General features: G+C 40.4%; 1 protein-coding gene across 8 annotated transcripts in view; it reads left to right on the top strand.

Annotated features, from left to right (window-relative positions):
- Positions 1-25,516, top strand: part of LOC133511217 (partitioning defective 3 homolog) — a 197,823-nt gene extending 172,307 nt beyond the window's left edge. For all 8 annotated transcript variants that reach the window (XM_061839939.1, XM_061839938.1, XM_061839936.1 and 5 more), the window contains 3 exons: positions 10,980-11,103; positions 15,405-15,538; positions 20,321-25,516. In XM_061839939.1, the coding sequence (XP_061695923.1) occupies positions 10,980-11,103; positions 15,405-15,538; positions 20,321-20,687 (625 nt within the window). In that variant the 3' untranslated portion in view covers positions 20,688-25,516. The remainder of the gene's footprint in view (positions 1-10,979; positions 11,104-15,404; positions 15,539-20,320) is intronic.
- Positions 25,517-26,431: the final 915 nt, after the last annotated feature.

Genomic DNA, 26,431 nt, shown 5'->3' with positions numbered 1-26,431 from the left:
ACGGACTTTAAAAAGCCACACATTCAATCACCGGCGATCAAAACAGAAGTTGGAGTGAGAAACTAGTTTCACTTAGCCACACAAACAAACGTCAATAGTAGTATTGATTGAGCTTTATATTGTTTTCATAATTTGGGATGTGGGGAACTGTCAAAGAGGTCTTTTTTTGTAGGGTAATATTTTTTTCCAACAAGATACTTGGTGCTTTAAAACAACTAATTTCAATAAAAAATATCTATAAAAGTTACTGTGCAGATAATTCTCAAATCCAAGTATTTAAAGGTCACAGGCCAAATTTGCATTTTAGCATAATGGAGAGCTCAACTCATTTGGTGGTTGAATGAGCACGTTTTGGTTGTTTGTGCGCACACAGAAAAACATTGGCTCTTGGATTGCCGAAGTATGTTTTAACTCTTCTGTTCAAATATCTTAAAAGACCCCAGACACAATAAATGGTTGTTATATTTTTCACTGACCTACATGTATTTGTAAAGAATTTGGGCATCAGGGAGATTAGAATGAGCACCAGAATTTGTAGAAGATGATGTTTCTTATTTGTGCATTTGGCTTGTTTTCTTTGACCACTTCCTTCATGTTGCACCTCCAGTATGTTCCTCCTACCTTGCTTCCTTGGACTCTTCCTTCCTTCCTTTATCTTGTGCCGCCATTCACTGTTCATCCTCCCCCCCTCCGCCCCAGCCTTCAAACACGCTTTCCATCTTTGAATATCTTCACCAGACAGCAGCAGACGTCCTCTGGAGGGATTGCATGAAGCGTGAAGGCTTCAGTGCGCTGACACCCTTTGACTTTTCTTTTCCATCCATGGCGCTCTTTGATGGTGTGCCCCCGTGTATTTCCCTTGACGGGAGGGGGGGGGTATTTTTTTTAGGGCAGATAGTCTGCCACCTAAAATATGTCAGCTTTCTTGAAAAATATTATTTGGTAATATATGATTAGTTGTTGGTTTCCGAAGAGTCCATTGTTATTGTTGTGCAACATCTTCTTGCTCTTAGTAGAAAAATATCTTTGAAACTGATTTAAAAAAAAAAAAAATTTAGAATAATTTGGTGTGCTGCCATCGTTTGCCAATATGTGACTGGTTGTTTGATGTCATAAAAGGGGGGCAGCTCAATGGGTCAGTTCACCCCACAGTACGCCACATGTATTTCTTTGCAGTACAAAGCCTGGCTCCTAAAATACATTGATTCTTTCTAGAATTATAATTGATTTTTTTTACAAATAATTTGGTTTGCTGCTATCATTTTATCATCTGGCTGTTTGGGGGCAGAAAAAGAGGAAAATAAATTACATAGTGTCTCCCAATGTACTGCATCGTAAGATTTATGCGGCACGAAGTCTGGTTTCTGCCTGTTGTCCCTTCGAAAATATAGACTGATTGGGTTCATTGGATATGCTGTCGGGGTTTGGGACTGTTGGGTTTTGGTAGTGTTGGTCTTGACCACATATTGAAGGTCTTGGTCTTGTCTCAGACACTACTCCCAGAAGTCTTGGTCTTGTCTCGGCCTTGGGTTAGTGTTAGTCTTGCTTGGTGGGGCATTTTCCATCAAGACCAGCACTGATCTGATATTCTTCAAGTTCGGCATTTGGAAGGAGAAGCACTTGGTAGAACAGCAAATACTTTCAACGTATGTTTACTAACATGTATCAAACACAGGTAGCTGATATTAAACAGCGTATTCAATTTTGCCTTCTAAGATTGTCTGAGTTCTGAATTATATCATAAAATGTCTTAATATCACTATTATACTTTGGTTGTAGCTTATGCAAACTCTGTACCATTAGCATCCCAAACTAGCCTTTTTCTTCCATTTCATTTGAAATTCATAAAAACATGGAGGGGTTGGCAAGAATTTTGTTTAAAAAAAAAAATATTACGATTAGAGATTTTTGCAATTTACATGCTGCTTTTGTGTCATTGGTTTTAAAAATACTAAAACCGAAGAAAGAATGCACTTAAACTGTTCAACCTTGTAATGGTTTATAAAATTAGTTTTAATGGGCTTGGTCTTTTCTCGGTCTTGGTGAGTTCTGGTCTTGCAAGTTTTGGTCTCGTATAGCCAACACGATATTTCGGTGTCAAAAAACTGAGAAAAGGAATTGAAGAGTAACTCCGAAAGTATGGCCAATATCAAGATGTTTGTATTCCATTATCTGAGCTGCTTATCCACACGAGGGTCATGTGGGAGTGCTGAAGCCTATCGCAGCTATCATCGGGCAGGGGGGTGGGGGGGGGACACCCTGAAGTGCTTTCCAGCCAGTGCAAGGCATATAGAAACAAACAACCATTCATACTCTCAATCGCACCTACATGCAATTTAGAGCCTTCAGTTAATGTATTCAAAAATTAGAATTTGGAAACTCTAAGATGATTGACAAACCAGAAATTGAACAAAAACAATGTCCCTTTTGTCTTTCCTTCAAATTCAAAATGTAGCTTTCCCTTGATATTGAAGCAATTCCCATTTTTATTGCAACCAATAAAGCTGTTTTTAAAATGTTTGAAGCTGTCAGAAGCAATAGAGACGTCCACACTTGAGTAGGCAAGACACCGAGGTCCTCACGTAGCGCTTCAGTTCCCCCCCACAAACCCAACAGCCCGGAACTGTCTGGAACACGAGCGCGTCCATCGGTCACCCCCCATCTGAACTAATAATGTCGGCTTCTTAGGACACGCGTCGACAGGAAGTCACTGGAAAGCTCTATAAAGAAACGTCAAAGTTTTTTAATAACCCCGAATGCATTTGAAAAATTAACAACCTTAAAATATTGTGAAAAACTTGAAAGAACCTTTAGAGAACCTCAGAGCATTCCGAAGAACCTTAACAAATCTAAATAATTTTTAAGAACCTTAACAATCTTGAGGACGTTACATCAAAACGAAAAACTGTAAGTTAAAGAACATTAAAATAAATTTAAGGAACTTCAGATATTGTTAAGAATTTACAAGAACCCATCCATTTTCCAAACCACTTATCCTCACAAGGGTAGGGGGAGTCCTGGAGCCTGTCCCCTACTTAGCAAACCCTTAAACTACTTGAAGAACTTTAAAGAACCAGAGAGAACATTGATGAAGTTTAATAGACCAGTTGAAGAAAAAAAATGCACAAATATAAGTTCCATGTAATGTTTAATTTGAACCAAATAACCTGCAAGAATCGTATTAGTAATGTAATACGATTGGACTGTGCGGCAGTGTGACGTCTACTTGCAGCTCGACAACAGCGTAACGGGTCTGAAGCGCAGCATTTTGACACGATGGCCAATCGTCAGGGAGCAGTCGACCAGCTGAGTGCTCGGGCTAAAACGTACCCGCCAAGTGACATCCCAGTCTTGTTGCCCTAGTAACAGTCTCCCCAGGTGACCGGCAAGCTGCCTGGGTCATGTGACGCCTCATGATAATAGAAATGCCTTATCTCACAAGCCGTCACACTCTGTGTGCACGCGTTACATGCGTGTGTGCGCGTGATGCTGGCGCAAATAGACAATTCAGATACATATTAAAAAATATATATCCTAACAAGGGGAAGAAATGGTCTTTTCGGAGCAAAAAAATAGATTGCTACAGAAGAAAAACTAGATACCAGTATCAGTAAAAACAAAAGTAGTATTGGGGGGAAAAAAATGTGATGAAAGAATTCTAAATGTGGAGGCACAGTGGATGAGCTGTAAAGTGTTGGCCTCACTGAGGACCCGGGTTCAATCCCGGACCCGCCTGTGTGGAGTTTGCATGTTCTCCCCGTGCCTACGTCAGTTTTCTCCGGGCACTCCGGTTTCCTCCCACATCCCAAAAAACATTCACCATTAATTAGAGACTCTAAATTGCCCCTAGGTGTGATTGCGAGTGTGGCTGTTTGTCTCGATGTGCCCTGCGATTGGCTGACAACCAGTTCAGGGTGTACCCCGCCTCCTGCCCGTTGACAGCTGAGATAGACTCCAACACTCCCTACGACCCTTGTGAGGATAAGCGACAAAGAAAATGGATAGATGGATGGAATTCTAAATGTTGAACCAAATATCAAAATAATTCAAAATATCTGACAAATATTTTTTTTTCACTGTTTGGAAAAGATGAATCATTTTAACAAAAACTACAAAGCATTCAATCGAGAAATGCAAAATATTAGCATACACACAAAATATTTTTATAGAATATTTTTGCCAAATTTATAGATAATTATATTAACTCTTTACAAACTAACCATATAATAAATAAAACTGACAAGTGATGACAAAGATCCCCAAAAAGTCCTTACAAAATAAAATCAAAACATACATACATACATACTGTACAATATAATGCCTAAATATTGTTCAAAATACAAAAACATGGGGGACAAAACACAAATATTAAAAAAGAAATATGACAAGAATGTGAGACCTGGTCCGCCTTGTGGCATCATTCTTCCGTCCGTGTTTCCAGGGAAATGTTTAGCTTCCAAATGGGAATGAGCGCCACTGGATGCTAAACCTTAGCTGAGGATTAGCATGCTCAACAAGCTGTGTTTGTGTTGACACCGCAGAGAGATTACGCTCGCGTCAACAAGATGCCAAATCCAGGGTCATCCAGATTCTCCTCATCTCTCGCTGCAGATTAAGCGGCTTTGGCCTTGCAGATAGCGGATATATTTTGCCACAATTAAACGGCCAGCCAATCCAAGGGTGGACTTCAGGATTTGAATTAGGGGACCAGAAGAAAAAAGTCTACATTTTAGAAGAAAAATGTGAGGCAATAAATCAAATTACTAGGTGTGAGAAAATAATAAAATATTGTCAAAAATATGAATTAGACCACAAACAAATACTACAAACAATTTGCACATTTGGGACAAAAATAGACAAATATTGGACCAGAAATGTACAAATATTGGAAAAATAATAAATATTAATAGATGTAAAATACACTAAATGTATGCATTTGTTTAATTTATTTTGCAAAAATGTTTGAAAAACTGACCTTAAAGGAAAATACTAAATTATTTGAAACAAAATCAATGAATATTTTAAAAAGAATTTGTGAACACAATTTATAATATTTGGCAAAAGAAAAGGAAAATTATACATATCTGGATACATGTGAAGGTTAGACAAAAAGAAATCCCACAAATATTATGACTAAACCATGGGGGAAAATCCACAGATTATGGCAAAAGATATGTGGAGAATAATTCAAAATGTTGAGCCTTCTGCAGCCATGCCAAGACTTCCTAACGCTAAAATAATCTGTAACCTAAGGTAATGTTAAAAAATTGTCCATGAACCCGTTGATTGAGATGGTTCTACACCAGGGGTGCCCAGACTTTTTTATCCCAAGATCTACATTTCAAGCAGCCAACCTTTGGCGAGCTACCGCCAAAGGGGGGGATTGATGATGATGCTCCCAATGTTATGGTATTAATATTATGTGATATATTATACTATATATAAATATATATATTTAAAACACAGTATTAGCTTTTTGTGCACTGTATTGTCTGTGCTTTCATCCCCGATCAGGCTGTGCCAAGGTGGAATTTTAAAATTACACACCATCTCCTCCTGCACTTTTCACTTTAGCTTCAGACCAGAACTTTCCCTTTCGTAAAAGAGAAAATCTCATCCAGTTTAACCACTTTTTCTTTGTTTATTCACATACTCGGACAGTCATTGCATCTTAAAACAACAGCATTTCTTTTTTAACTTTCTCCATTAATATCGAAACTAAATATAAGCAGTATGTCTAGCTCGTCTTTGCTCTACTTTGCTCTAAACTAGGAAAAAAAGAAAAAAAGAGGCTTCTTCTTTTCATATTTTACAGAACGTATGTGAATTGTGCCATTGGATGTAACAAGTGGTCATCTGTCACTCATTGAATCACATTGCAAAATGCCACAAACTGAATAGTATGTTATATTTTCAATTTGCATTGGATTTTTTTTTTTGCGCGCAACGCAGAATATCTGCAAAGAGACTGCATTAGCAGTGCACAATTGCGCAGGCGCACAGTTTAGAGGGAACATTGGCTGACGTTTATTTATTTATTTATTTTTGGGCACGCCGTCCCGCGATCAACCAAGACTGTCTTGCGATCGACGCATTGAGCACCCCTGTTCTACACCTTCATTGGAGTCCAGCCTTGTGATTTATACTGGTTGTAATTGAGAAGGAAAGCCAGGTCCAGGTCTATATCAGAACCTACAGCTCATATTGCATGTCAGAACAAATGAGAATCATGAGGTCAAACAAACTGCCTGAGGTACTCAGAGAGAATTGACCCCTCCGTGGATATTGCGCAATCCGCGTCACTGACCAATCAGAGGCCAGAGATCTGCATAAACCAAAGCCCGTTTTTGCTCCCGCCATTTTCTCAGACAACATTGCATGGTCCAGTATAGGTTTAGTTAGCGTTTTATCGCGTATTTGGGTTTTTTAACAAAAAATATGGTTAAGAGGTGTAGTCACGGACTTTGTAATAGTGACAACAGGTATTCTTATAGGCTAGTTGGTGGAGTTCGATTCGTACCCTTTCCAAAACTGAAGAATGCCTTCGATGGATCAAACTTTGTGGAAGACCGCATCATCAACTAAATCCATCTAATATCAACCGGAACAGATATGTTTGCACGAAGGTATGCCCTATATTTGATTTTCAATACATGTCTCGTATAAATGAATGAGACGTTCTCCGCTAGCATAACACCGCTACATGTGAACGATTGACACACTTATTCTTTGTTGAGCGATATTTAGCAATGATCGGACTGCACAAACGTGTCGGTTTCTTGCTGGCTCGCGGCCGAAGCTTAACCAGACTGTGTTTGCACGAAGATATGCCCTAAATTTGATTTTTAATACACGTCTCGTACAAATGAATGAGACGTTCTCCGCTAGCATAACACCGCTACGTGTGAATGATTGAATGAAATCAGAAGCATGGCGTCTCTTCAATTAAGAATGTATTGTATTGAGAATCTATAATATATCGTTGATTTGAATGAAATCAGAAGCATGGAGTCTGTCTCAGTTCAGAATGTATTGTATTGTATTTGCCATTTTTACTATTTGTCTTCCGTCAGCGCACGTGGCGTGACGTCACTTCAGGAGGCATGGTTAAGTGCCCTGTACGGAGGGGTCAATTGTTGCAAGCCAGAAATCTGGCCAAGGTTACAAAAAATAATTCTGCTGCACTTAAGTTTCCTAAAAGCACAGTGGCCTCCATAATCCTTAAATGGAAGATGTTATGGACAACCAGAACTCTTCCCATAGCTGCAGTCTGGCCAAACTGTGCAGTCGTCGGAGAAGAGCTTTGTAGAGAGAAGTATAGAAAAACCAAGGATCACTGACTGAGCTCCAGAGATGGATTTGGGAGAAAGTTATAAAACGTTAACCTTCACTGCAGCCCTCCACTAGTCGAGACTTTATGGCACAGGAGATCAACAGAAGCCTCTCCTCAATGCAAGACACATGAATCTATGTGTGGGACACCAGGCACTTCTCATCTGTCTTATACAGTCCCAACAGTGAATCATGGTGGTGCCGCCAAGCTGTGGGGATGTTTTTCAGCTGTAGGGGAGGATGACTCCTAATTAACGAGAAAGAGATATGCAGGCAAGTAGAGGGATATCCTGAACGAAAACCTCTAGAGTTCTCAAGACCTCAGACTGGGTCGAAGGTTCACCACCCAAAAAGACAGTGACCCTAAGCACACAGCTAAAAGAACAAAAGAATGGCTTCAGAACAACTCTGACTGTTCTTGAATGGCCAGAGCCCTGAATTCAATTGAGCTTTTCTGGAGAGACCTGAAAATGTGTCCACAAACGTTCACCATCCAACGTGACAGAACTAGAGAAGGATTCCCAAACTCATCACTTCTTTCTCAAAAGACTAATGGCTGCATTAACTCAAAAGGGTGGTTCTACAAAATACTGAGGGAAAAGGTCTGAATATTTATGATTGTTCGATATTTCAGTTTTCCTTTTTAAATTGCAAAAATTCAATTTCGTTTTTCCGGATTTTCTGAAATAGATCAGTAGCAACACTTTATGGTAATCTGAAGATGACTGAGAGACTTTAGAATTGGAGTCATATGTTCTGATCTTTTTGTTCTGGTCAGAACCTGAGTTGCGATATTCTGGATGAGCTGCAGTTGTTTAATGCTCTTGTTAGGGATTCCAGTCAGAAGACCATTACAATAATCAAGTCTACTTAAGATAAAAGCATGAATGAGCTTCTGCTGATCTGCTTGGGACATGCAAGTTTCACTCTGGATATGTTCTTCAGATGGTAGGAGGTTGTTTTTGTGAAAGTGTGGTTGGAATCTATCAGAGCACAAAGGTTTCAGACCTGATCTTTGGTTTTTACTAACAGCAATCGTCTTTTTTTCAAATACAGTAATCCCTCTCTATTTCGCTAATCACCGATTGCGGATTAAGTGCATCATGGGTTTTTTTCCACCCAAACCCAGAAAAAAGACAGCTCAGCTTACGTTTGATACTATATTTACATGAAGCATATTGATACGGGGCATGTCCCCATTGCAAAATGTGGAACAATAAACCCCCCCCCCCAAAAAAAAAAAAAAATCAAACAAAAAAATTGATTGGTTGCTAGCGCAACATCGACCAATGAAAGTATGAGTGGCAACTTCCCTTGTCCCGCCATTTCATTATTGAAGTCTCGTCCACGCGGTTGACCGCCTGCATACCTACTGTATTTTAATCTTGTTTGTGCTAAAAAAAATTTAAGCGATCGCATTTTTTTATTATGTAGTTGCAATACTGTACCCCCTCAGCGTTATAGCCCAGCTACGCTTGTTCCGCGATGCCCGAGAGGTGGTAATGCCGCGGGCACTCCTTTTTGGGACACATTGTGCAGCAAATGGCGCCTACTTGGATGCCCTCCTGGGCTTCGGACAGGGCACTTTTCATCTTGTTGGACCCTGCATTGGGTTTCTCAATTATACTTCTGAAGAATTTGACTGAGTGAGGCTACGGGGATAAGATATAGCGAGGGTAGATGACTTCAAATACTTGGGGTCAACAATCCAGAGCAATGGAGAGTGTGGCAAGGAAGTGAAGAAACGGGTCCAACCAGGGTGGAACAGTTGGCAGAAGGTGTCCGGTGTGTTATGTGACAGAAGAGTCTCTGCTAGGATGAAGGGCAATGTTTATAAAACAGTGGTGAGGCCGGCACGATGTACGGATTACAGACGGTGGCACTGAAGAGAGAACAGGAAGCACAACTGGAGTTGGCAGAAACGAAGATATTGAGGTTCTCGCTCGGAGTGAGCAGGTTGGATAGGATTAGAAATGAGGTCATTAGAGGGACAGCCAAAGTTGGATGTTTTGGAGACAAGGTTCGAGAGAGCAGACTTAGATGGTTTGGACATGTTCAGAGGCGATAGAGTGAGTATATTGATAGAAGGATGCTGAGGATGGCGCTCCCAGGCAAAAGAGCGAGAGGAAGACCAAAGTAAAGGTTGATGGATGTTGTGAGGGAACACATGAGGATAGTGGGTGTTAAAGAGGAAGATGCACCAGGCTTAGATGGAAAAAATGACACGCTGTGGCGACCCCTAACGGAACAAGCCCAAAGGAAAAGAAGACTTCTGAAGAATATGACTCATATACAGCATATACAGGCTGAACAGCTGGGGTCCAAGAACTGACCCTTGACCCTCATTCGATGAGATTGAACACTTCCAATGGTTACAAAATAAGCCCTTTCCTCCAGGTAGGACCTGAACCATTTATGGAGTGATCCATTTAGTCCTACCCACCTATCCAGCAGTATATTGTGATCTACCATATTAAAAACCGCACTGAGGTCCAACAAGACCAGAATTTACACCTTTCCCAAGTCAGTACTAAACAAAATACACCAATATTGGGGAAAAAACAACACATTAGATGTATTAAGACAAAAAAGTTTAGAAAAAAATACAACAAAAAAACATATGAGACAGCGAATGGATACGGGCAATCCTGGTGACTCAGACTTCGCATGTTGGCTGTGTGAAGGAGAAGCGGCAGAAAGGCTAAGCACGAGCAAGCACGTATGGCGCGCCATCTGAGCCAAGTCGGCAGGCTGCGCTCTCGGCAAACCCCCATGAGAGAGCAACACTAGCGAGAAGCCTTCTGAAAGGAACATGGCGCCCCGGTCGCGGAATGTAGGCGGCGTGGGCGCACGACTTTAGCGGACGCCATCGAGTCAAGCGCCGTGAGTCAACGCTTCAAAGTAAACAGCCGACCAAATGCCTTCAGTTGAAAAGCAGCTGCATAATAGTCAGAATCACCGTAACATTCTGGGTCATATTTATTACCAATGATTTTTACTTTAAAAGGAAAAAATATTTTTTTAAAAATCTCTCCTCAATTAGAACAAAAAAAAAATGTATAACAGACTTTGGCTTACAGGTAGATATTAAAATGCATACAAATTCATATCCAATTTTAAATTAGTAGCATGTTTGATTTGGATAGAAATCCCAGTCCCGGAAAGGACTTAAAATGTATCATGTAATTTCCATCACAGACCAAAGTGATTAGAAAAAAAAAATCAAATAAAAATAAAAACATTCACATCCTGGACATGAAAGTTTGTGTGTGTGTGTCTGTGGGGAGGGGTTAATATGGAGGGTGAGATTTCAAAGCACACATGACTTAATATCAAAGTATTGTGTAAATAATAATGCAGCATAAGGAAGCATTTGTGTTGCCTTTTAAACATGAGCATAATGATGATGTCATTCATGTTCACTGGCCAGACACTTGCAGTTAAAATGGTCTGTTACAGGGTTAAACCATCACACCACCTAATCTTTTGTTTACTGTGCAATTTGTGTGTGTATTAAGAAGTTGATGACTGTTCATATATCCACAAGTAAAAATCATTGAGCGACACTCCCACACAATCTCAGTAACTCGCGTTCAGTGAAGCTCACTCACAAATGTTCTGACTGATGTGCGCGTTTGTGTGTTCAGCAACCGCGTGGCTCCAAGCAACCACGACCGGATACAGAGGCTGAGGCAAGAGTTCCAGCAGGCGCAGAACCTTCCGGACGACGGCGACGATCGCCGATGCGCTTTCGGCTTCGAGCAGCCCTGGGTGAGTGTGTGACGCCCGGGCCGGCCGTTAGACACCAACGTTAACCACCACTAACTGGCAACCAGACTTGACCGGACGCCCCCCCCGACCCAAACAAAGCTAGCACCCCGCCGGACTGTCTGCATGCTTGCATTACCACTAATCTCATCGGTCCTTTGTGTCTGTCAATCATCTGCATGGACCCGCCCAGCAAGTTGTCAGCTGTTGTCAAAATAGAAGGACTGAGTCAAGGTCCTGTGTGTGTGTGTGTGTGTGTGTGTGTGTGTGTGTGTGTGTGTGTGTGTGTGTGTGTGTGTGTGTGTGTGTGTGTGTGTGTGTGTGTGTGTGTGTGTGTGTAAGTGAGAATGCCTACGTGTCTTTTTTATAGTCAGTGTGCATGTGTGGTAGTTTGCGCGTTTGTGAAAGTGTCTTTGTGAGTTTGAAAATTAATTTTTAATGCTAGTGTGTGTGTGCGTGCAGGTTTTTGTTGTGACTTGGGGAGTTTGCATTTGTTTGAGAGACGTGTGTGTGTGTGTGGTGTGTGTGTGTGTGTGTGTGTGCGTGTGTGTGTGTGTGTGTGTGTGTGTGTGTGTGTGTGTGTGTGTCTGCGTGAGTGGTCTATCAATTTTTGTCAAAGGAAGTTTTAGCCGTTTTCTTTTCGGGTGCCTTTTCATCCCTAACGAGCAAAATGATCAATTATTTGTAATATTTATTTTTATGAGGCAGTTTTAATTTGTATTTTAAGGAGGCTTGATGTACTATTTGAACTGCAGCAACATTAACCTAGGAACTTTTTTAAAAATATAATATTCAACAGCTAGCGGGATTGTACGTTTGTGCTGTATAACTAATGTTGAAATGAAGACTTTTTACTGATATTTTTAGCGATCACCCATTTTCAATATCTATTTTTATTGTATGTTTGTTGTCAATGTGCTGCTGTGGTTTCTTTTCGATATCGATCAAATGGCTGTGAGCCCAAGTCATCTTCTTTTGTTTGTCTGCATAATAAAACCTTTTTTTCAGACACTTTTGTCTCCTTAAGAACGGGGGCAACAACAACAAGAAAGCTTGGGAGCACATTCCGCTCTTCATTGTTTGGGAGAACATTGTGAGGAAAAAGAAACGACAACAATAGCATGTTGACAATAAAGAATTCTTTTAATTTTTTTTTTTCACTGTTATTCCAGGAGTGGGCAAATTATTATGATACAATTAGATTACTTTGAATTTACCAATTAAATAATCTGAATATTTTTTTTATATTTTTTAATTTGCTAACATTTTATTTACAATAAATTAACATATTTACTGAGATAGATAAATATAATACATTTTAAAGATATGCTGTTCCTTTTAATTAACTTTTTTGGGGGGGGTAATACCAAATCAGTGCAACAAAGTAATTGCAAATTTTGGCTTTTCATGTGAGCCCTCATTTTACCACACTAATATTTTTTCCCATGTATTCATTATTAAAATGAATAAAAATGTCTACTTCCAATTGTTTTACTTTTATTTTCCAAAGAATTCAGCAATTTTTTGTGGGGCGGGGATGCAACATGATGGCCCCAAATGGCTTCCCCGTACAGTAATTCCTCAATATATTGATAATCATTTTACCATATGACGCAATATTCCTTTTGTCGTGCGTGCAGCCAAATGGCGAGAAGCTGCGAGGAAGCTACGGCTCACATTGTGAACCTCACACTGTCATAGAATACTGGCGTAACTGTTTTTTTGTTATCCATCCATTATCCAAGCCTCTTATCCTCACAACGGTCACAAGAAAGCTGGAGCCTTACCCAGCTGGCATCGAGCAAAAGGTGGACTACACCCTGAACTTGTCCCCAGTCAGTCGCAGGGGAGATATCGACACCATCACTGGACTGCTGTTTTTTGTTACCTTATCAGAAATAGTCAGTAAAAAGATTTTGTCTCCTTGTGTATGATTGGAAGATGTTGTGATTCCTTTTTTCACTGCTGCAGTCGTTAGGTGTGCAGTTAGAGCAGAACAGATGCAACTTCCGGATCTGTTGAAGAATGGGAGAATGTTTGTGTTGGCAGCCAAGATGGCATCCGTAAATCGTAAACGTAAGTAAGTTTCTCTCGGCTTGTCCCGTTAGGGGTCGCCACAGCGTGCCATCTCGGATGAACGCTCAAATTTGTTTGGCACAGTTTTTACGCCGGGTGGCCTTTCTGACGCAACCCCTCTTGGGGAGTGGAGGTCCCAGTGAGATCCGAACTCATGACCCCTGGTTTACCAAACCAATGCGCTAACCACTGCGCTTTGGGGCCTTAAGTCTGGTACAGACTGTATATTCAAAATCAGCGTCAACGTCAATGTTGAGTGCGCTCATAGAATATTGTCATGATGTATGTTGATGAGTATAAAGTATTTAAGACCATGGGAAATGTTTAGAACAGTGCGTGGAACTTGGGAAATTCAATACAGCTTTAATGTAACATGGCTGCCACTTAGCAGAGTTCACCTATTGCAGAGGGCGGTTCGTACCGTAATCCCCCTAATAAACGAGGGATTATGGTACCGTATTGTTATTGATCTAAAATGTCTTCCGACTGCGATTGGCTGGCGACCAGTCCAAGGTCTAACCCTTTTTACACACAAAAGAGCTCGTAAATTGTCTCGTAAAAGCGGCAAAGGCCGTAACGGTTATAGCCAAGTGAGCCGGTCCCGTGTCATCATGTATCCAGAACAGAAAGCCTCGGAATGGTCAAACATGCGCATGTTTCTTTCTGATATGTAGGCAGGATTCAAGTGCACATGCCAAAATGTGCGAGACTTCACCTCGAAGCCTTTCCTCTTGTATAGAACTGGAGCAGCATCCATCATGTCCTTATATGGATGTGATGTTGTGTTCATAGTCCTTGATTTAACCTTGACTAACATGCATCATCGTCATCAGTAACTTGTGTCCGAGTGTCCAGCATGCTTCTTCTCCCTTCACTCCGCCCCCTCCTGTCTTGTTTTTATGTCGCCGGGCCACCATTTTTGACATCACCATGACACCATCTTGGTCAGGTAAGTGACTGCGTTATGTACTTCATCAAGTGGCTAATTGTCATCCTCACTTGTAGAGCTGGGCGATACGGTTGTTAAATTAAAATAATAATAATCATCATAATACATGTAAAACACAGGTGTCAAACTCAAGGTCTGGGGGCCAGATCCGCCCCGCCACATGATTTTTTTGTGGCCCGCGAAGGCAAATCTAGAGTGTGAATGTCCATGATTTTTGTAAAAATCTGGACAAAAATTTCAAATAGTCATATATCATGAATGATAAAGTTGAGATATTACAAGCATTTTTGTGTTACCAAACGTGAATAGTTGAAAAACGCATTACCCTTGATTTCTGATTCCAAAACTACTTCATAAATTGACGAGGTAAATATGATGAGATGATTAAATATTTTTGTTACACAGTCATAACGGCTCTCTGAGGGAAACCAGAACAACAATGTGGCCTGCGAAAAAAATGAGTTTGGCACCCCTGATGTCAAACCTCACTCTACAAGCCATTTTTGGTTGCATCCTGAAGTGTTGTTAAGATTATATGGCATTAAAAATCGAATCACCTATTTTATGTATTAGTATTGTGATATCCCACCCCCCCAACGCCAAAAAAGTTTCCAAACTTTTTAAAAAAAAGGTATTAATGTGAAATCAGCATTTAACTAGTCCAGAAAATGGAGGAATAAATTATATTTTTCCATACAGGTACCCTTGGGGGGGAAAAAATGTACAAAGTTATATAAACTTTACAGGCCATGTTTTCACTCACATTCTGAACTGTTACACTGTTATTGTTTTTTTATCAAAAATTCAACTTCCAATTTTGAATTTTTTTCTCCTCATAGAAAAAGCTAATCAAAATGGCTTAAACCCCCTTATTGTATTAACTTTATTTTTCCTGATTGCAAACATGCTCTAAACCTTTTTTTTCCACCATTACCTTTCTATCAAGCACCTATTCCCATACAAATAATAGAAATATATTTATCACACATATTGGGAAGTGCTTCCCCTTTGATAAAAAAAAAAAAAACAAAAACAAACTAAAACCTCTAACTGATCATGCAATTTTTTAAAAGTCATATTCTGGCAGGGCTTGGCAATAAAGTCTCAATATTATTAATTAATTATGACATCAGATTTGTAATTTTAATCGATATCAAAGGCTTTGTTTTATACACTTGACTTCATGAATAGCGAACAAATGGATTACTCGCCCAGCCCTACTAGTAGCTCGTTATTTTCCATGTGGCTTGATGATGTCAAATGACGATGTCGTTTCCAGTCCAATGGTCCCGGCGCGGCGGCAGCGGGACAGCAGCCGGGTCGTCACTCGGTGTCGGTGGAGGTTCAGATGCAGCGTCAGAGGCAGGAAGATTCCTTCAGTCAAGCTCAGCGGCAGTACAGCTCACTGCCACGGTAACCAAATATTATCAATTATTTTGAACACATGATCGGTTCTTTACTTCTTTGGGCTTGAAACAGGAAGAAAGTTTTATTTCTCGTTTACTGGTGTATGTTTACATATGTTCATGCGCATGTTTGGTTATGTCCAGTTTGTATGTCTGCTTGTGTTTGCCTATTTTCATATAGCTTCATATACGTTCCAAGTATATTCACATACAGTATGTTTGCGCATGTTTGCGTATTTATGGTGATTGTGTATGTTCACGTATATCCACACAGGGACATATACGTTTGTGCATGTTGGTGTATGTGCAATATGTTTGTGTAAGGCCGTCCATGATTATGTAGCTCTACGTTTGTGTATGTTCACATTTTGTGTGTACAGTGCCTTGCGAAAGTATTCGGCCCCTGTTGGACTTTACAACCTTTCGCCACATTTCAGACTTCAAACATAAAGATATAATTTTTTTTTTTTTTTGGTCAAGAATCAACAAGTGGGACACAATCGTGAAGTGGAATGAAATTTTCGGGATATTTTAAACTTTGTTAATAAATAAAAACCTGAAAAATGGGCATGCAATATTATTCGGCCCCCTTGCATTAATACTTTGTAGCGCCACCTTTTGCTGCAATTACTGCTGCAAGTCGCTTGGGGTATGTTGATCAGTTTTGCACATCAAGAGACTGAAATTCTTGCCCATTCTTCCTTACAAAACGTTTGTGAACAGCAGTACTTCAGCTCTGCCTACAAATTTTCGATTGGTCTTCAGGTCTGGACTTTGACTTGGCCATTGTAACACCTGGATACGTTTATTTGTGAACCATTCCATTGTAGATTTGGCATTATGTTTTGGATCATTGTCCTGTTGGAAGATAAATCTCCGTCACAGTCTCAGGTCTTTTGCCGACTCCAGCAGGTTTTCTTCCAGACTGGTCCTTTATTTTGGCTCAATTCATCTTCCCATCAATTTGAACCATCTTTCCAGTCCCTGCTGAAGAAAAGCAGCCCCAAACCATGACGCTGCCACCATCATGTTTGACAGTGGGGATAGTGTGTTCAGGGTGATGAGCTGTGTTTCCTTTACGCCAAACATATCGTTTTGTATTGTGGCCAAAAAAGTTGAATTTTGGTTTCATCTGACCAGACCACCTTCTTCCACATGTTTGATGTGTCTCCCAGGTGGCTTGTGGCAAACTTTAAACAAGACTTTTTATTAAATGGCTTTCTTCTTGCCACTCTTCCATAAAGGCCAGATTTGTGCTGTGTACGACCGATTGTTGACTCTCCAACCTCAGTTGTAGATCTCTGGAGTTCATCCAGAGTGATCACGGGCCTCTTGGCTGCATCTCTGATCAGTCTTCTCCTTGTTCGAGGTGAAGGCTTAGAGGGACGGCAAGGTCTTGGTAGATTTGCAGTGGTCTGATACTCCTTCCATTTCAATATGATTGCTTGCACAGTTCTCCTTGAGATGTTTAAAGCTTGGGAAATGTTTTTGTATCCAAATCCGGCTTTAAACTTCTCCACAACAGTATCTCAGACCTACCTGGTATGTTCCTTGCTCTTCATAATGCCCTCTGCACTTTAAATAGAACCCTGAGACTATCACAGGGCAGGTGTATTTATACTGCAACTTGATTACACACAGGTGGATACTATTTATCATCATCAGTCAACATTGGATCATTCAGAGATCCTCACTGAACTTCTGGAGTGAGTTTGCTGCACTGCAACTAAAGGGGCCGAAAAATACTGCAGGCCCCACTTTTCAGTTTTTTATTTGTTAAAAAAGTACAAAATATCCAATAAATTTTGTTCCACTTCACAATTGTGTCCCACTTGTTGATTATTGACAAAAACTAAAAATTTTATATCTTTGTGTTTGAAGCCTGAAATGTGGCGAAAGGTTGAAAAGTTCAAGGGGGCCGAATACTTTCACAAGGGACTGTATGTATATATTTGTGTGTTCATTTTTATCTGCATAATGTTCATGTGGGTTAATGGATGTTTGTGTCTCTTTGTGCATGTTGACGTATTTTTGGACATGTATGTTCATGTATTTCCAAATATACTTGTCTTGCTGGTTTATACAACTGCCTCACAGTTCTGAGGACCAGGGTCCAAATTCTGGCCCTGCCTGTGTGGAGTTTGCACATTCTGCCCGTGTGGGTTTTCTCTGGGTACTCCAGTTTACTCCTGCAAAATAAAGTGAAAATTTTAAGGGGTGTTGAATACTTTCTATAACTGCTGTATTTTTGTATGTTTTGGCGACCCCAAAAGGGACAAGCTGAAAGAAACTTACTATGTACAGTCCCTTTCCAAAATAATGGAATGGCAAGGTTAATTTCTTTGTTTTTGTTGTATATTAAAGACATTTGGGTTTCAGATCAAAAGATAAATATGAGTCCTCAGTTCAGAATTCCAGCTTTTATTTTATGGTATTTACATTAATGTGTTAAATAACTCAAGACAGAGAACATTTAGTTTGAAGCCACCCACTTTTCAAAAAGCATTGGAGCATATGACTGATGGGGTCTTTCTCGCTGGTTAGGCATTGCCTTTCAGATTAAAATTCGGTAAACCTCTCCCCGACAGACATTTTTTTTTAAATATGCATTGTTCTCAAATGAGTCTAATGTATATTTAAAAAGAGAAAATAAGCTGTCGGTCACGCAGAGGTCTACGTAGGTTAATGTGTGGCCGCAAAACGCTTCCGTGTACGGGGGCTGAAGCCTATACCAGCGGTTTATTTTCTTTTTTTAGATACGCATTGGACTCATTTGAGAACAGTGCATATTTAATTAAAAAAAAAAAAAAGGTCTGTCACCGAGCGGTTTACCGAAGTTTAACGTGTGGCCGCAACACGCTTTGTGTACGGAGGAGCCAACTCACTCTTTTTTTTTTTTTCCCCAATCATTGTTAATAAATGCGAGTTTGTGTAAAACTAGGGCTAATTTATTTAAATATTGGTATTTGTATTGAAAAAAATCAGAGTGGCTTCATCACTATGTGGGATTTATTCTTGATGGAGAACGGATCCAGCAACAAAGAATTTGTTTGCATCCAGACTTTTCTACGCTTTCGAACTCTTCTGTGTACAGTAAATCTCAACGACCAACTCACCAGATACATGTGTAGATACGGTTGTCCAAGACAAGCGCAAGTGGGTTAACATTTCTTATCGGTGTAAACATCAACTTTGGCATTAAATATGGGTCCTCTTTGCCAAGTGTCATTTTTCCGCGTACCTTCGTTTAATGTTTAACAGTATCGGTCAAAACTCTGGGCGTTGTGCTATAAGACATACTTTCGTGCCGTCTCCAACTGACTTAGCGATGAACAATGCTTTGTTAGACCGGCAGTATGGCCAGTCACGTGACTTCGGTGACGTAGGTGCAGGAGCTCTATAGAGCATGTACTTTACCTCCTGAAGAGGAGAGTGGATGGATAAACCCCCGTAAACAAAACAAGACCTGAAAAGGGTTCCAGTAAAGCCTTGGAAAATCATTTCAAGCAAAGAATGCAACAGTGTGGTGAAGTCAATGGGTTGCGGGCTTAATGAACTTATTGCAGGTAAGATATTAAATTTTATTCTCTTTAAGTTCATTTAATGTCTGTTAGAATAATTTTGCGCAGTTAAAAAAGGGGTGACTTTAAACATAAGTCGCTCTGTCCTGAGTTGTTTTTTTTTTTTTTTTTTTTAAACACATCTGCATTTAAATACAATGAACTAAAAGCTGGGATTCTGAACTTTTGTCTCATATTCATCTTTTGATCTGAAGCTAAAATGTCTTTGGGATAGATGAAAAACAAATGAATGGACTTTGCTGTTCCAATGTTTTTGCAGGGAACACTATGTGCATATCCGTGTATTTTTATATATGTTCGCATTTGTTGATTGTGTTCTTGCATGTTCATTTTTATTAGTACAAGTTGATGGAACTGTATGTTTGCTACATGCATCTTTGTTTTGATATTTATTATGTATGCTGTCGTTATCGTTCCGTATATCAGTATATTGTTGCGTTTATCAAGTACGCTCACGGCCTTGATGCTCATGCACGGCCGCTTTTGTCCAAATGCAACGCGAACGTGAGGACTGAGAAGATTGTAAATCGTCAGAGCGTGCGGCAGAAGCCTTATTTTCTGACTCGACTCGGTGAACAGCGATAGAGAGCCGTGTTCCTCGAAAAAAGAAAATAAAGACGCTCTGCGCTTGATGCTCACTTGAAACAAGTATGAGAAGGAGGGCAATTGTGTGTTTTCTTCCCGCTGGCTGATAGAATGCTCATTATTCATAGAATCTGTGGTGTCAGGAAATGAAACAGGTGGCGCTGTCTGCATTTGGACGCTTGTACCTCGTCAGGCGGAGACGGATCTGCCGTTAGAACTGTAGAATAATTTTTTTTTTCCTCACCAGCCATGTCAGCTCAGCTACGAGTGGCTTGGGATTTGATATTTTTACTGTAAGTCTCACTTATATTCAATGAGATGTATTTTCTGTATTTATTTTTTTTCAAGATGTGCATGGATTCCCCAAGCCTCACAACAGTTCAGTGTTAATCTTGAACATTTCCTTCATAAAATTGTAAAGTTCCTGCCATTGTTGGGCTGTACCCCACTTCTCTCCCAGAGTAAGCTAGGAAAGGCTCCAAGCTTGCCTTGTGACCCTAGTGAGCATAAGTGGTGTGTAAAATGGATGAATGGACGAATGGCTTGAGTATATTTGTGGGTTGTTGTTGTCATTTTTGTATATTTGGATTAATGTTTGATTTTGGATTTATTTTGGTCTTCAGCCAACCGCGAAAGAATCCCAGCTCCATCTCTCAGGACTCTTGGGAAAAGTCGTACCCAGCCAACGAGGTCTTCCAGACAGCCAAAGACAATCCTCGTTACTCTAGCTACCACCAGGGATCCCGCAACGGCTTCCCCAGCACGGCCAACGTCAATGCCAGGGTCCTTCTGGAAGCCCAGGAGCTTCTCAGGCAGGAGCAGAGACGGCGAGAGCTGGAAGCCAAGGACCGAGCCTCCCCCAGGGATGCCCTGACCTCCCCAATGGCGTCCCCCAAAGGCCCGTACCGCCACGATGTGCCGCCTTCACCCTCTCAGCTCGCCAGACTCAACCGTATTGGCTCAGAGAAAGGACGGCTCTTTTATTCCTGAGGATGAGAGCCCGTTCTAGCCCAGCGGCCGAGACCTCCATTTTGTGACACGCATGTTGATGGCATCTATTTTGCCAACCGAACTGTGTGGCCCGCTTTTTGAAACGTCCCTCCAGGGGTGGTTCGACATGTACGCCCCATGCCTTGACTTCATCTTTTTTCCTGCCGACAAGTGTCGTATTCGTTGTTTTTCCACCTCAATGCAAGGCTAACATACTCACCACATGAGATTATCACATTCGATCTACTTGTTACTCTTCCTACCAAAATGAGTTTTCCCAAGGTGGAAAAAACACGCAGAGTGGATTTTTTTCATTTTATTTTGCGCCTTATTGCTAAGCTATCATGGTAACCAACACAGCCCCTATCTCTACATTGTCAACTTCCAGTTTCACCGTTTAGTTTATTTTTTTCTCTCTGTGCTATGCTAACATGCTAACAACATATCCTGCATACCCTTGCTGTTTTGTCAAAAGACTTCTCCATTGAGAAAAGTGTACAGCGGCGGTTTTATGAAGGTGTTTTTTTTTTCTCTGCAGTGTTATGCTAATATTCTACCCAAAACCAAAATATCTACTTTCGATCTATTTCCTTTTTTACCTTCTGAAATAAGACTCCCCTCCAGAGAAGTAGAAAGAAAATAGAACAGTGTTTGTAGGAATGTCCCAATCACAGTTTTTGTACTGGAGTCTAAGTCACTTGAAATGACTACAACCTCAAGTCCTGATCCAGTCCAAGACATACCAAAATAAGTTCTTTTTTTTTTTTTAACTAGGCAATAACAGCTCTTAATGTTTGTATTGACTTTTGTGTCTGAATAGACTGTTTTCGACTGATGTCACACTCTTTCACGTTGAGAACGCAGTAGCCATTTTGGTTTGGTGAATACTCGTAAACTAAGCAGGAATCATTTCAGAAAAGTGTACGAATGGGGGCGCACTGCGACTGTATGTTATCGGTTGCTCAAACGAAAGCGGGCGTCTTTCTTTCGACTGCCAGCTGTGATTAAGAACTAGTGCGAGAAAACGGAGCAGTTAGCAACAAAGCGGCGACAACTTGTGGCTGTTCCGTATTAGCAGAGCCGATCTAGTAGCTAAGTCATTCCCTTATGTCAGCATTTGCTTGGAGGATTTTGTTCTTGGTAAGTATTGGATACCTTTTAGAATTTCACACCTACTAGCAATGACTAAGTTCTGTGAAGGAGAAGTATTCTTTAGGGCCAAGGGCCTACATAATACTCGTGTGTGAATGCAATGCATGTCTCCAAAATCTGTATTTTCCGTTATATTCAAATAAGTTTGCAAAAACAAGTTACCGCACCGCTAGCTGTTACGTGAGTAGAGTTAAAAATGTAGCTGTGGAAGTGGAGAATGAGGTGCGGACTCCACTTGGGACTGGTCCCGGTTGAACCTCTCTCTCCCCCTCTTGGTAACAAAAACGAAAATAATAATCTACACCTCTTTCGTTGGTATAATCAACACAATTGAACAACGCGGACCTTAATCATGCGGTACATATTTAAATTGCATTGTGCGGTACACTAACCTTAGCAGTGTGGAGACAGGTTGCTCACAAAGGGTACCGCGGCTAGCCATTGATGAATTGGTTGTAGGCCTCCAGACCTTTGTAATTCTTTAGTTGGTCCATGGTATAAGTGATTGTCGAGAAAAGGAGATAGTTGACGATGTCTGGATAGGTTACCGATACCCACAGTTCGAAATTCTTGCTCCATTTTTCCTAGGCGTATGGGTCAATGTTGTCAATAAAAGCACATTTCTTGCCGTAATGGTTTCTTGAAACAACATCCAATGAGCACCGATACCTTTCCAAAGTCTTTTTAGCCATCATGCGTCACTTTTAACAAACATTTGTGTAACTCCGGTCTGTATGCAAAAGCAATAGAGTGAACGGCGCGTCAGTAGAGTGAACCCATCCGACATGGCCAGGTGCCCCGGATGTAGTCACATGGTCGAAAACAGTCTATACATTAAGTCCGTGCTTATGCTAATGTGTTAATAGCCAGCATAGTTATGAAAAGTGAGATATGACACAATTTTTGGTGAGAGAAACATCTGTAACTTACCGCAAGGTGTTTTCCTAAATTAGAATTTGGCTTAAATAACCAAGTTTTGGCAAAGCTGTTCTTTTTATGTAAACACTCATAGTTGCTCTTTGATTGGCCTGCAAATGGTTCGTGTGCGCTCATGTGACTTGGTTGTGCTGTTTGTTTGGTGAGTTGGAGTCAAATGACACTAGTGATCACGCTTGGAAAGCGCAACGGCTCCGTATTTGGAAGTAGGTGAGGAAGTCTAAAAGTGCACGCAATAATGAATAAAAGTAGCTAGCAGGATGTTGAACATTGTAATGGAGTAAAAGTACTGACTTTTCACATGAATACTCGGGTAAAAGTTGAATGTTCATTCACACCACACTCGCAAGTGAAATTTACCCAAAATGTTACTTGAATAAATGTAGTGCGGTATACAAAGGGGGACAATATGTTCGTTAAAAAAAAAAAAAGGTACAAAGCCCCTCCCACTTCTTGAATGAATAATTATGTGGTGTCTCCATGGTGGAGAATCAGCCAGAAAGTGTTGACAGTTCTTATCTGCTGCCGAATAACCCCCCACCCACCCATCACTGACTCCCCCTCAACCACTCTGGGCTCAACTCTCTGGCCTGCCTGCCGCTCTGGGCCATCCTCCTCGTCGTTATACATTATCCTAACTACATGCCTTCAACATCCTTCCTCTACTGCCGCTTCACTGTCACCCCACCCGCCTGTCACCCAACCCACCTCCTCTGTTATCCCCCCACCCCCCCACCCCCGCTTCCTCTCATGAGCTGCTCTCAAACGGTGAATTTTTCATCACCAGCCACCTGCTGCCCGCGCGCACCACAAGAAAGAAAACCAGATGCAAAGACTACTGCAAATGAGCTCATTTTGACACACAAGCACATTTTTGTCAGGGAGCAGTCGGTTGAAGAGCAATTTAAGTGAGATAGTCAGACTCCAGTGGCCAACCTCCCCCAGGGTAGTTGTCATAACTCAAAATTCTTCCCACCTGACCCACTTTTGAGGGGGCATTCACTGAAAATTTTGCCTTACAACTCCAGTCATAATCAGTCCTTCCTCCATTATAAGCATTCCAACTATTTTATCAATTCGCTGCCACATCAAATTCCAAAGCAAACACTGATATCAGGTATCTGTATCACCCTCATACCGGCCCTTTTCAAAATACTGGGTAGTCATGAAGGCTGCCAATACCCTCTGGTATGACCTTGAGGTAGAACTCCTCACAAGTAGTTGGCGGTACACTGCAATCATTATTACCGTCAGAAAGAAAGAAATTAATTGAAATGAGATGTATCAAAAGCACTAATGTTATCAGTACTCTGTATTGGTGAGCACTCGAATGGATAATCCTACTGGTATTGGTCCGAAATGAGGTATTAATTAAACATTGCTATTGTCAGGATGCTGTTTGTATCATTGGTAGTAGGAACACTCCCACTGCAGCTCAGTTAGCAACATTGATAGTACCTTATTAGTATCTTAGCGAGATCAACATCTCACCATCTTTCCAACTTTTCCAGTTATATGGTTCGGCCCTATTAGGATCTTATTAGCACACTGCTAACATTTGTTAGTAAAATTGTTGACTGGTGCGTGTGGTGTCAGCTAACTTGGTCAATGAAAGCAATGGTTCTAGCACAGCTATTAACATTTTTACCACCAACACACATAGCACATTAATATTTACTTGCGTCGCCCCATGTTTGATCAATCTTCGGACCTCTAATAGGATATTGTCAGCAATGTTGCTGTTGTATGTTTTTTTACCATAATGGCTAGCACCTGGTTAGAAAACTTATTGGTGTCACGTTACCATCATAGTGACAAATTAAAAACATTGTTTTCCTAAATATTTCCACTGCATACGTTTTCAGGGCCATGTTAGCATTACTGTTAGCAATATTTCTGGCACCGCTGTTGCCATCCCTGTTACAACAGAACTAGCACTTTGTTAGCAATATTGCTAGAGCCATCTTAGCAACTATGCTAGCGCCTTGTTAACATAATTTTGACCTGGTTGCCACTTCCGATTATATTAGCATACATGTTAATTTCATTCCATGTTTTTTTCCACAAAAGATTCCTTGTACTCCTGCTAAAATCTTACCAAGGCCAAGCTAAACTAGATATCTGAAATGAATAACCAACAGGCTGTTTTACGTAAATTATGTTCATTACTCCAACAAAACCCACAATCATTGTTAAAATTGAACTTTGCCATCATGCTTTGCGTTCCAAACAGTATGCTAAAGAACAAGGTCGTTAGGTAGCATTTGCAAGTTACACTTTAACTGCATGAAACTTTTTTTTTCTAATATTTTTTGTTCCTTTTTGTGTGTGTAATGAGTTGAAAAAAATTGAAGTTTGTGTATGTGGTGTCCTCATTTACATGATGTGACAGAAGACAAGTTATCTGTGAATGTCATGGTAACAGGACGCAACATTAATAAGTGCCTGATGATGATGATAATGATGTCATATTTTACACGAAGAAGGATGCAACTTCTGCTCATAGTGTTTTTAAAACTACAGTATTTCACGAAGTTCCGGTACTCCTTTCTCTGCTTTGTTCGGATTATTATTGCGGTATTTTGAAGCGAGTGATGTTGGTATTTTGTTACACTATTTTTATTTGTTTGTTTGTTTGTTTTTTTAGTAAGATGAAAAGTGGAACCTGATGTGCAATTGTTTATTTTTCCTTGCCACATTATCATAAGACACTTGTTGTGTACATATCAATATGTAGAATAAAAATAGTTTCTTATTAATAATGCTTTCAGCACCCCAATTACCATCATTTTGGAAACATGGCAAGAACCACTGTTACCATTTTGCTTTTGTACATAATGTCTTTGTTAGCAACATTCCTTTCACTCGTTAGGAACACGTTAGGAACATGGCAAGGAACACCGTTTGCATTTTTGTGTTCAACATTAGCATGTTGTGACCAACATTGCCAGCTTCTTGTAAGCAACTTTGCTATCAACACTCTTAGTACGTATATTCGTAAGCAACATTGGTAAGTGTCATGTATCACAGTTTTGCATCTGTCATATATATTTCTAGATGATGAGAAATTGCCCTGTTCTGCTATTCTGCCTCTGTCAGAGACCAAAATTTCATCATCATTTTATCATCATCATTGATATCGCGGCATTGTTAGCATTGTGGTTAGCAGTATGTAGAACCACAAACATGTTATGATTGTTAGGGTATTTTAACAAAAGCGTACTACAGACCTGTTCCCTTTTTTTTTTTTTTTTTTTTAAAAAGTAGCAACGGGTTCTGTGCAACGGGGGAGTTTAAAATGTCTTTTTTTTTTTTAAAGTCTGATTTGAAATGCAGCTGGACAGAAAAGTTTTTTAGGGGGGAGACAGGGATGGCGTAGACATGGAGACTTGCAATGTGAACCACAGCAGAACAACAGTCTAGTTATTTGAGCACAAGCAGCGTGACAAGAGTGAAATAGTGTTCTTTTTTGTGGTTGGGGGGGACACACACACACCAGATGAGGATATGTAATAATTAACTAACCCTAACCAAAAGAACAAAATAAGAGAAGACAGAAAAAGGCAGGATAGGATATGGGAAATGTGTGAGGCAGTGTTAATGACGAGTGCGTTTCTATTTAGTGTCTAAACACCTATAAGAATCGTGAGCTGATG

This window comes from Syngnathoides biaculeatus, chromosome 13 (genome assembly GCF_019802595.1).
Source record: "Syngnathoides biaculeatus isolate LvHL_M chromosome 13, ASM1980259v1, whole genome shotgun sequence".
Classification (NCBI taxonomy): Eukaryota; Metazoa; Chordata; class Actinopteri; order Syngnathiformes; family Syngnathidae; genus Syngnathoides; species Syngnathoides biaculeatus.
This window is presented reverse-complemented; position numbering and strand designations above follow the sequence as displayed.